At 35.0% G+C, this 12365-nt stretch overlaps 1 protein-coding gene across 1 annotated transcript in view; it reads left to right on the forward strand.

The window, feature by feature from the left end:
• Positions 1-12365, forward strand: part of NOX4 (NADPH oxidase 4) — a 1166454-nt gene that overhangs the window by 1121285 nt on the left and 32804 nt on the right. Inside the window, exon 23 of the mRNA XM_044071824.1 lies at positions 6626-6726. Coding sequence (XP_043927759.1) covers positions 6626-6726 — 101 coding nt within the window. The remainder of the gene's footprint in view (positions 1-6625; positions 6727-12365) is intronic.

Genomic DNA, 12365 nt, shown 5'->3' on the forward strand with positions numbered 1-12365 from the left:
AAATGATAGTTAAAATGTATGTGCGCAAATTGAATTTAGCGGTTCTGATGGGGACCAATTCTACACTTGTGAAATCTCTACGAGTTTCTAGTTTGTATAACCCCCCCCCACTTGTACCCACATTAATGTCCTATGAAAAAATGTGTGAGATAGATTTAAGGAGACTATCAGATAATGATATGCATGTTAGATTAATGCACACTAACATTATTTCTGAGGACAAACAATACATCGACTTGATACACAATTGTGGTATTAGAGTTATGAAGCCGGACAAGGGAGGGGGCATGGTGTTTATGAATCAGTCTAACTATATTAGTAAGATGCGTGAACACATGGATTCTGAGGTATATACCCCTGCTAGTTTACATCAGGTTAATACTGCATACAGGCACATTAGAACGGCTCTTGATGATTTATTTCTGGAAGGGTCTATTGACATAGACACCTTTCAGTATCTTTCTATGGCAGCACCTAGAATTCCTAGTATTTCTGGGACTCCAAAACTACACAAGGATATCAGGAACCCCCCTTTTAGACCCATTGTTGATGGTAGGGGTTTGATTACTTTTGCTTGTGCTAAATTGGTAGATAGTATTCTTAAACCACTTATTAACCAGGAGTTACAAATATGTCGTGATTCATGGAGTTTCATGGATAATATTAACAACTTGGAGTATAAGGACAACAACATTTTTGTTACGATCGATGTAAAAGATCTATACACAGTCATCCCCCACCTATTGGGTATAGAATGGGTGAGAGAATTTATGTTGTCCAAGAATGTAGAGCATGATAAAATATGTCTGGTTGAAACACTTTTGGATCTGATTCTTTCTAATAACTATATTATGTTTGACAAGAATATATTTTTACAAAATAAAGGGGTAGCCATGGGGTCCCCATGTGGTGCCAGTTTCGCCAACAGTGTCATGGCATATTGGGAACATAATTTTTTGTTCCCTGATAGTGTTTTTCAGGAAAATGTACTATGGTACACCAGATACCAAGACGACATGTGTCTGGTATGGCAAGGAGACATCAAACTGATCGAAGGATTCATACAACATATTACCAACAAAACCAATTTTCTTGAATTCACTTATCAAGTAGGGGTAGATAGCATAACATACCTTGATGTACAACTGATTAATGACAGGTATAACAAGCAGTATAAAGCTACCATTTATAGGAAACCTACCTACTCCAATGCCTTCCTGCACTATACTAGTGAACATCCATATCACCAGAAAAGGGCAGTTGTTAAAGGCCAGTTGGTGAGAGCTGCACGGATGGTTACTGAAGATGTTGACTTTGACTTAGAATGTAACAAGATGAAGTCCATGTTCACAAGTAGGGGTATCCTATCAAATTATTTTAGAAACACTTACAGAAGTTAAAGATAAGAGATCCACAGGTTGGTTTAAACCTATTTTAACTAGTAGAGCATATAAGGATGGTATTACTACCAATACTAATCTAATTACACGACAGCATGACAAAAACGATGACAGTGTCACGTTATTACATCTCAGTTTCCTATCTACTTTTTCAGCTGACACGGCAAGAGTCAAAGAGATTTTTATAAAAAATTGGGCATTAATTTTGGAAGAACCGTCCATTTGTACTAAGCTAGGTATCAGACCCCGCTTCACTTTTAGAAGGGGTTTTAACCTTAAAAATCTGTTGGAAAGGCATAAGAATGAGCATCTAGGTACGAACAAGTGGGTACATAAAGGTATGTGTAAATGTGGGCATTGCACACAGTGTAAACACATTCAAGTGACTACTGACATCAATATTAATAACAAACACTACATAATAAATGGCTCCTTTAATTGTGAGTCCAAAGCTGTAGTATATGCAGCTTGCTGTCTGGTTTGTCCCTCATTTTATATAGGTAAGACCGAGCGGAAACTAAAACAAAGAATATATGAGCATTTTTATGCTGTTAGTAAAGGTGATGTTAACAATGCTTTTGCTCGGCATATTTTACAATTTCCAACACATGAGTTTTTATTTTTGGTTGTACACCAAACACTTTTAGACCCGAGAGGGGGCCTTGGCAACTTTTATTAGAACAAAATGAGTTGTATTGGCAAATCAAAATGGCTGCATACATTTTCCCTGGTTTAAATGAATTTGTGTCTATTAAAAGCGTGTTAAAATTAAAAGCTTTAAATAGATAACATTAATTTTGCATAAAAGATTTTGAATTTGATACTGTACCTTTTTGTTGATTAAGTTTGAAACATAGTAACATTTACACAGTTTCATATATATAAAAATATGGACTTTGTTTTTGGTCATATATTCAGTATTATTATGATCAAATTTTAGTTTTTAACCAGCATGCAATTAATTATTTTTTTTACATATTATTATATATTTTTTATGTGTCTATATTTAGCTAAATATCTTAGTTCTTAGAGTGAATTCATGTCATTATCACATATTATACATTTTCAGTTTTGCCCTAGTAGCTTTTTAAAATGTGATTTTTCAGTATAACATTTACACGTTATACATATATATTTAATGTTATTTATAAATTGAGTATTATGTACTTAACATTGTAACATTTTTGAGCAGGTTTCATACTGTTTAAATATTGTACTTTTATCTGGTTTTATTTTTATTGGTTGATTGAATGACTAATTGATAATTAACTACAAGCTATATAAGCATCAGTTTTATGTTGTTCTGGGTCTGAAGAAGGTGGAATATTTTTACCACTGAAAGCGCTTACCATATTAAAGTTTTTAGTTGCTTTAGCATTACGTTATTCATATTTGCTTATTTCAGCTTTCTCCTACCATTCAACTCGTTTTTCTTTTTATTTACTTATCAGAGATCAAGGCCAATGTCAGTGATCTCTGGCTGAATACATTTTCAGATGATTGCAAATTAGGAGCTGTCACTGAATCTCACACTGACACAAATGTTCTCCAGGAGGGGCTGACACAGGCAAACAACTGGTTTCAGAGCCATGGACTAAACCTAAATGCCAAGAAATGCATAATAGTATCCTTTGGGAAGTCATCCATTCCTGGTATCTATCACATTGACAACACACCCCTTAGAGTTGACCCAGTAGTCAGAGACTTAGGGGCACACATAGGTAGTAATCTAGCCTTTGATCATCATGTGTCTACAGTGGTGAGGATGTCATTCTATGTTGTGCAACTTATAAACAAAGGTATGGCATCTAAGTCCAAGTAAGTCATTGTTCCACTTTATTCAGCTTTCATCAGACCTGTCATTAAGTACAGTGCCCCCTTTGGTATGTACCTAACCAGTCATATCCAACAATCACAATGTCCACAGACATTCCTCACTAAAAGAATACAGAGCTTAAGTAATGTGTCCTATGCAGACAACCTCAAGCCCCTATCCCTGTATTCTGTCTCCTACAGAAATTTTAGGGGAGATCTATGCCTGGCATACAGGGCATTGTCAGACCCCACTCTAATGGAGCTCCTGCATATCCACTAAACAAACAGCACCAGAATAACCCATTCTAAAGACGTAAACCTTGCCTGTGATATAAATACAACCTGTTGGAGAGATAGGTATGTATCCCAGAGACTACCCTGTCTATGGAACAGGCTCCCCATCCATGTGAAGCAGAGTTTCTCCCTAACCCAGTTTAAATGCAACTTGGACAATTGGATGAGGAACTGGAAATTCATCCCTGGCTTGGCACCTATGTCTGTAATGGACACAGGCAACCTGTAAATGGTTCACCTCCCAGGTCCATGCTTACACTTATCGATAGTATCAGAACTTGTAAGAGATTTGGGATGCATGGCTAGGCTTAAAATGGCCCTTATGTTCATTAGCCTAGTAAACACCTATGAACCTGTAAATTACAGGTTTGATATCTGGAGCTGTTAACATTTGTCTAACTTAGTTTCTCACGTAACATACAAAAAATTCTTGCAGTTTACTTACAAATATTATACATGGGTATACTTGCACAAGGGAGATCACATTCTGGTTTGAAAATGAATTCAAACAGACCCAACAAAAAAGTCATCAGCTCTGCTTAAAGTTACTATATCCACAGTTATGTCATCTTCAGTCTCCTCCTCTATTTTCTTCTGGCTTTTTCCCAGTTAGGGGTCACCACAGTGGATTACCTGTCCACTCATGATTGGCAGTGGAGTTTTACAATGTCGAGTTGCCAGCCCAGCACCCAACCTTCCACAGAAGGCACACACATGCAGTCACACCTAGGGCCAATTTAGAGTGTCCAATCCACCTGCAGCATGTCTTTAGGATGTGGGAGGAAACTGGAGCACCCGGAGGAAACCCATGCAACCACAGGGAGGACATACAGACTCCACACAGAAGGCACCCCAGCCAAGGATCAAACTGGAGAACCTCTTGCTGTGAGGCGACAATGCTAACCACTGCGCCACCATGGCTGCCCTATAGTCTCCTCTTCTATATGATTGGCTATTTTACAGATACCACAGTGGATTAGCACATGGCGTTGGAACACTGGCCTCTCAAAAACAGGAATCAAGTTAGCTTTGACAAGGTTTGCAGAACTTTTGTTCTAAACTATCTTTGCATTGAACAAAAATTTTAGCTTGTAGAAAAGTTCCTCTCATGATTGCACCGCAGTGATGCTTCTCTGTCTGATACACAGCTAAGTTAATCTCTCTTACTGTGATTGGAGTCTGGCCTGGTTTCTATTAAAGTAAAAAAAAAGCACCTCAGCTCCTGTCCTCATACATTTATCAGTTGCACATATTAACGACAACAATGTGTGCGCCTTCGAATCAAAGTCTACAAAATTATTTCTTCTTGCTTGCTAGATGTCATGTAGCCACACTGTGGCATGTCTAGTGATGTCATCATATCACTAATGTTGCTGATGCTGCAGGCAAGATGTAAACAATTTGGAATTTAAAGGGACCACTCTGGATTTCATGGCACCCTGTTATTTAAAGTTAGAGTTTGTGTTTTTCTGGCAAAAATGGACAGTTGAGATGTATACTCTGGGGCATAGTGGTGAAATAACTGTTGTCTTTGTAAAGCTATCATATATATAAAGCTGGGAACTCTGTCTCACCTGTTACAAAAGAGAGATCACTTCTTGCTAGATATGAAATTTATGTACCTGCTGAAATACTATATCTAAAACATTTGTCATTTTTTAGTAAAATGACCCACACAACCTTTACCATGGTCTGAGGAGCTAGCCATTCTTTACCACATCTGTCCTAATGCTCCCAGAACAATGGTGACTGAGCAAAACCTTTTTCTTCTCTTTTCCTCAAAGGTTTACCTGTACTCTTTACAGCATGATAGCTAAGGGTCATGGGTCAAGAACCGAGAGACAAAAGTAGAACAGTATGGTAGAAGTCTGAGTAAGAGGGGGAAAGCCTGAATATTTCCACATGCCAGCAGTCCTAAAGTTGCATAATGTAGTTATAAGTGTTACTGAAGATAGGCACACTTTTACAGAACTAGTATTATGGAGAGTACACTGTTTTAATTTATTTCTCATGTACTTTTTGGTATAATTCTAAAAGTTGAAGTACCTGAAAGAAACATAATTATTGCCTTCCTAAATATGAGGGAAAGCTATAGAAAAGTGTCATGTAACAACAAAAAATTGAATTAGCCTTTGTCTGATGGATTCAGTAATTAACTTCTAAATCTGAAAACGATGTAATGTGACAATGATTTTTAATGTTTCCTTTAGCATAGAGAAACATGTTGCGACGTCATGGGTTTATTGCATATATTGGTATGGAATGGCTTAATATTCATGAATGTGAAATGTTAAGACAACCTCCACAACCTGTCTCAAGTAAATCCTTCATCCGAGCCACTCCAAGCCAAACTACACTATACCGACCATTCCTCCTCCATTCCTGTACCAAACCTCTGGAAATGTCCTCCTTCCCACTTTCAGAACACAACTCAAAAGCCATCTCCATCAAAAGTCTGACTGCAGTTGCTTTTATACATATGGTTTAACCCCATCCTCACCTTCAACATTTCTACTTTAATCCTTTTTTCTCACCTGCTGCTTCCCACATATATTTACTGCTAAAATTAATTCACATGCGTTTCTCCTGCTAATATTTACATACTGTTTCAAATGGCTATGCAATTATTTACCTTCTGTGATTATTCTGTGTTTATGAATTTGTTCTGTTTTATTTTTTTGTGAATTTCTTCACCTGGGTTGTACCTGAAAATGATCTGTTGTGATCGGTGTACTTCCCTGGTAAACAGATTAAATAAATAAATACGCAAAAATATATTTAAGGTTTGGTTCTTTTCCTTTCTGAGCATGTTGTTTTGAATAAGCCATGTTTATTGTACTGAAGTTGGTTTTAAATAGCAAAATGTATACAACTGTTAATTCTGTGGAACTGTGTTACAAGGAACAGCACAATGTAAAAGCATAAGACTTCCTCTGGAATGCAGAAAGTATATGCATACTAAAATAATATTCTAAAGATTCTGCAGTCCTAGAATTATTAATTAATGCCTTAATCAACCAGTGCTATTCAGCTGCTTATAATATATGACCAAGCTTGTGTCTTTATTTTCTTAATTTGCATTTTCTACTCAATGACAAATATTTTTTATTTTTCAGAGTATAACTGGTGACAGATACCAAATACTGAATTCAAGGCTTACAATAGGACGGCCTCAGTGGAACATTTTATTTGAAGATATTGCCAAATATAATAAAAAGTAAGTTGCGAAAAAAATGTATACCTGCACTTTGAATTCTAGCTTATAGGCTTTAACTGTGTAGTTAGAATATTCAGTTAACATCAGCTTCATTTTAAAGAAATGGTATCTGAAATCTGAACCATACCTTTTCTGACTATTCAACAATATAATTCCTATATAAATTGGCAGAATATTGCAGGCCATGAAGACAGTTTTATAAATAATATTTTGCTAAATTAGACATATTTAAAAAGAGATTGAATGCAGTAAAAATGAGCCAAACCATTTTCAACTTGCCAGCAGTTAGTAGTTAGTAATGATTAAACAGATATGAAAACAGGTACTGTAAATAGGAGAAAGGCAAAATTATGACACTGAAAACTAAAACTTTCTAAAGATTGGTTCATATAATTTGAGTAGTGCTTCTACATGCATACACACATACATGTTTATATACTTGTGTGTGTATGTGTATGTGTGTGTGTGTGTGTATATATATATATATATATATATATATATATATATATATATATATATATATATATATGGGACTGCTACAAGTGCTCATTGCCCATGACACACTTGTTCTAAATGGCAAGTGCCTAACTCCCACTAACCCAATCCTATTTCATTAGCTAACACTGTCACCACCCATCACTTCTGAACTGCATAGACCTTCTAGATGCTTACTTCTAACTCTGAAACTCCCTCCCAGTCCCTAACCGTAACTGTGACTCTTCCCTCCTTCTCACTAACCCTAAAGTCCCCAATTGCTCCTTAATCCTAAAATTCCACTATTGAACTCCCTAACCCTAAACTCCCCTCCCACTTCCTAAACCTAAAACTCCCCTCACAATCCCTAAGCTTAAAAAAAAATCTTGCCAGCCTTTAAAACTAACTCCCCCTCCCAGTCACTGCCTGAAACCCCTAATGTGCAGTCCTATCCACTCATAATCCCTCCCCACTGCTGCCACACGTACATAGCTCAAATGCGGCTATTTTGTGGTGAGACATCTCCACTTTCTGCACAGCAGCTGCAGCTCACCCAAGCATGTATTTATGTATTTGAGTTGAAGCACAAGCAGTAGCCAAGTGACTTGCAAAATGTCCAAGACCCTATATATATATATATATATAAAGAGCTACATGAGTGATTTTGTTTTTTTTTTTTTTTTTGCACGGGCAAGCCCACATGTATTCCCACTGCCAATTTTATATATCAACTCCAAGATCACACTATAGTGGGAAAAGAGAATATTTCCTATCATGTATGTAATGCAATCTCACACAGAAAGAAGCCAGCAAGCATTTCTAATAAAAAGAACATCAAAAAACAAAAAACAAAAAAAAAAACAAAAAAAAAGCTGTAGACATTTGTTCATTTTTCTTTTCTATAGTTTGGAATACAGTTGATAGTTTTTGATCATGTGTGTCCATGATCACTTAAGTGACAGTTATCTACAAAAATAATCAAAAGATACAAAAATGTATAGTTGACCTATGGCATCACAGTACTAAACGAAAGCCAAAATAAAAAATAAAGCATAAAAAACAAACTCACTTCATATATAAAGGACTCACCACATATGTTAAAACCCTACACATTTGTAGGGGACAAACATGTCATGTTCACTTTGGTAACTGAGTCTCTTTATACCATGATTCCATTGTAATCGGGAGTGGAGTATATAAGCTATTATTTAGCTAATGACAACTGATTTTCCATAGCCTATATCAACATACTACATTTTTTGATAGAGTTAGTGTAGTAAAATAATTATTTTATATTTGGGGTTGCTGTGCGGGCAATGATGGCTCTGGCTTTTACCAACATATTATGAGGTTGGCAGAAAATGTATTTCTTTTGCAACAGCAACTTTGTCAGAATTGTTAACTACTATAAACACTTTATTGATAACTTAAATTTCATTTAGAAGTATAATGGAGGTGAAATCATCAAATGTGTTAATTTGTTAAATAACAGTACTCAGTTTTTAAAGTTTATAGTATGCACAAAAGCAGAAAAAAATATTTTTTTTTATTTAAGGATAACAATGGATGCAAAAAATAAGCTTGATTCAAATTTATATAGGAAGCTTGTATTTGTTAGTAGTTATTTATATTATAACAGTGGATATCCCATCAAAATGAAGAAAAATGTGCCCAGAGGACAATTTATTATGTTATTCAGACTAATGAAGCATTATAATGACATTATACATGAATGCGAATTTTTAAATGCCAGATTAGTCGATAGAGGCTTCAATGGTTCTGCACTAGAGCACATTCTATTTGTAGTAAAATCTTAAGAAAATATATGTCTGCATCTAGTTTACAAGTAAGCAAGTCAGAAAAACAAAACGCCAAGAGTACTGACAATTCACTTGTTCATTTTTGTGATAATGTCATAGACAATGAAGAAATAGGGGATATCTTGAGAACTGTGCAATTTTACAAGGCAATGATGAATTGTACAATGTAGTGGGGCAAGCTTATAAATATTTTTTAAAAGGTCACAATATTAAAAAACTTTCGGAAAGAGACACTCATACACGAGAATTGTGACACCTCAAAAAGAAAGGCACTTTTAGGTGTAGGATGTGTAAATAGTGTAAATACATTAATGAGGGTATTGTTTTGAATTTGTTAAGTGTTAACAAAATAGATGTGACTAAGGAACATCAAAACTGTAATTCTGGTGATATAGTGTATTTTGCCTTGTCCATGTTGAAATCCTGGCATTTGAAAACATTAGTGCAAACAAATCAAAAAAAAAAAAGGCTAAAATTATGGGAGAAGAGTGAATCTTCTTTTATGCAGAGGGATGCCACCCACATTTTACTCCCATCGGAGCCAGTAGTCTGGACATCTTCAACTCTGGCCATGTCTTTACCTTGTTTGCCTTCATTGAATCTCACCAGATCCCAGAGCCAAGAGGTTGGCACCAAGGCCTGGGGGCAGGGTCAATTCTGATACCCTCCCTTTCTCTCTGTGCCTTAGCCATCAACAGCTCAGCTTGGTGTTGACATTGGAGTCAAGCTGCTTCAAGTGAAGATCTTCTGTCTTTGGCACTGGACCCATGAAGGCCTTACATCAGAGAAAAGGGAATATTCTGAGAAATGGCAATCTTGGACTTTGTATATTTAAGTCCATTTTTCAACCATTCAGTTGTGTTTTGGGGCACAGTCTACTGAATCCTGACATTTTGAATATCGGTGGGCATTTGAAATACATGTGTAAATGGGCATGCCTTCATTGAAGGTTGAACATTGAGTTGGCACCTCGGCGTTTGTGAAAATCTACTGGCAATCATTAGTGGACCAGAGTTCCGCTGTGGTGACCCCTAACTGGGAAAAACCAAAAGACAACAACAACAGTATGCTGCCACTTGTTTGTCTTGTGAAAGCTTCTAGTAGGCAAATATATTTAAAAAACTGTCACATGTATTTATAAACATTTATATTTTATATGAAAGAAGTATTAAAGGAACCCATTGCTCTTGCTTTTTGTGTTGACAGTAATTTGTGTGTGTGGGGGGTACTGACATGGACACTTATTTTTAGAGAAAATATTTGAACTGTCAGATTTTATTAAAAGCAGATTGTGCACTGGGATTTATGAACACATCAATATAAAATTTGTATTAGGAACACAGTCACTAAGATGCTGAGATTAATTTCTTATTTTTAATATATCCCATATTTATTTTAAAGGAGTTTGTGATATATTATATGTTGCTATTTTATCTGTAGTTTACACATTTTGTGTTTTATGTGTGTGCAATATAAAATAATATTGTTTCATAACTAATTTATCACATGATGTAGAACATAGTTGGTGTGGTGGTTAGAATTTCAGTTTTGGATGAAAGTGCTAAACAATTAATAAAGTGGCCCGAGATATTCATCAGTGGTTGTTTTTCATTAAAACATATAGCACTGACCCTTAAAAGTCATAGCAGAGGGTCCAAATGAGGAACATTTTCTTATTGTTTCCAATAGAGTTCTTCCTATACTGGACCCTATATAGTAAGCGATAGCAAATCTTTAGTAAAGGTTTACTTTATTTAACAAAGGTTATATCATTATAACCAGGTTTGGCATTGAGTAATTCGGTACATTTAGGAGAAACAAGGCTGTATCTGAGGATCAAAAAATCATAGCCGGGGGCGTGGCTAGGATGCTGAACTGATAGCTGCACTTCATTTCAGCTCTCTTACCTCAATACAATTCCTGACAGGAATTTTACAAAATAATATTTAATTTGAAGAAATTTTTATTACTAACTTATTTCTAATAACTCTGAGCATCTATAAGAAAAATTTTATTGTCAGAACTTGAATAATTCCTGTCAAATTAATTACTGGAAAATCAGCACCAATATCAGCTTTACAGCATGAGTCATCTAAGGAATACAGCACAAGACTCTTCTCTCAAAAAAGAACTGCAGTCTCTCATTACAAATATACAGGAACTTACAATAAAAATCGACAAGATGGACAATAAAATAGATACTTTTAAAGAAAAGTGCTCACAACAACTGGAACAGCTTCAAGAAATGTTTACACAGCAGAAAGGACAGATATCACTTATTGAACAGTCATTAAGTGACATTGACACTAGAGTTCAAGTAGAAGAACAACAAACTGAATTCTTACTTCAACAGAATACATATTTACTAGAAAAACTTGATGATATGGAAAACCGAACAAGAAGAAATAATATTAGAATATATGGTCTACCAGAAAAATCTGAAGGGGACAATATGATAAACTTTCTTACCACCTGGATACCAGATGTAACAAAAATACCTGAAGCTCTTTCATATGGTATAGAACGGCATAGATCACTAGCAGCTTCTGGAAATGCTTCTTCTCCGGTAAGAACAAGCCGAGATCTATAATTGTGAGACTTTTTCTACACAAGATAAAGATCTTATATTAAGAAATGCTTGGGCAAATTCTCCCATCAAATACAGTGATTCATTAATAAGATTTGACAATGATTATTCTACAAAGGTGGTTTCAAAAGAAAAGAATTTCTACCAATAAAAAACCTTGAAGAAAAAGCAACTGAAAGTCCATCTTTATTTCCAGCAAGACTGAAAGTTTTTCTACCAAATGGAATAAAATCTTTGAAACAGTAGATTCAGCAATAAAATACCTTACCAACAACAACATCCTAACACATGAAGAATCTATGGACTGGACAATAAGTACAATCAAGAGAAATGCTGAAGTAAATAATTGGAAAACTGTTGAGCAAAAGAAAAAAACTAAAGGACAAATAATCTTATATATGTTATATTCTGTAAAAATCTAAATAATAATAATACTAACAACAAAAGAAAAGTTCTTACTGTCTTCAAGTTACACCAAAGCAGGTACTGTTTTCAATTATATTTTAAATGTCAAAATTAGCATAAATGTAAATACATTTATCTCAAATCACATCAATATACTAAGCATAATTTAAACATTACTCTATTTTTCATTATTATCCATTTATTATTTTCATATTCTTAATCAGAGTAATCAATGCATAATAATGTTCCCAAATAGTTTATTTATTTATTTATTTTCTCTCTTTGTGTTTTGTTGTTTTATTTTTCTCTTCTTTTATTAAATCTTCATTAACTTATAATACTTTCATCAGTAT

The sequence above is a fragment of the Protopterus annectens genome, chromosome 5.part0, assembly GCF_019279795.1.
Source record: "Protopterus annectens isolate FY-2018-M chromosome 5.part0, PAN1.0, whole genome shotgun sequence".
NCBI lineage: Eukaryota > Metazoa > Chordata > Ceratodontiformes > Protopteridae > Protopterus > Protopterus annectens.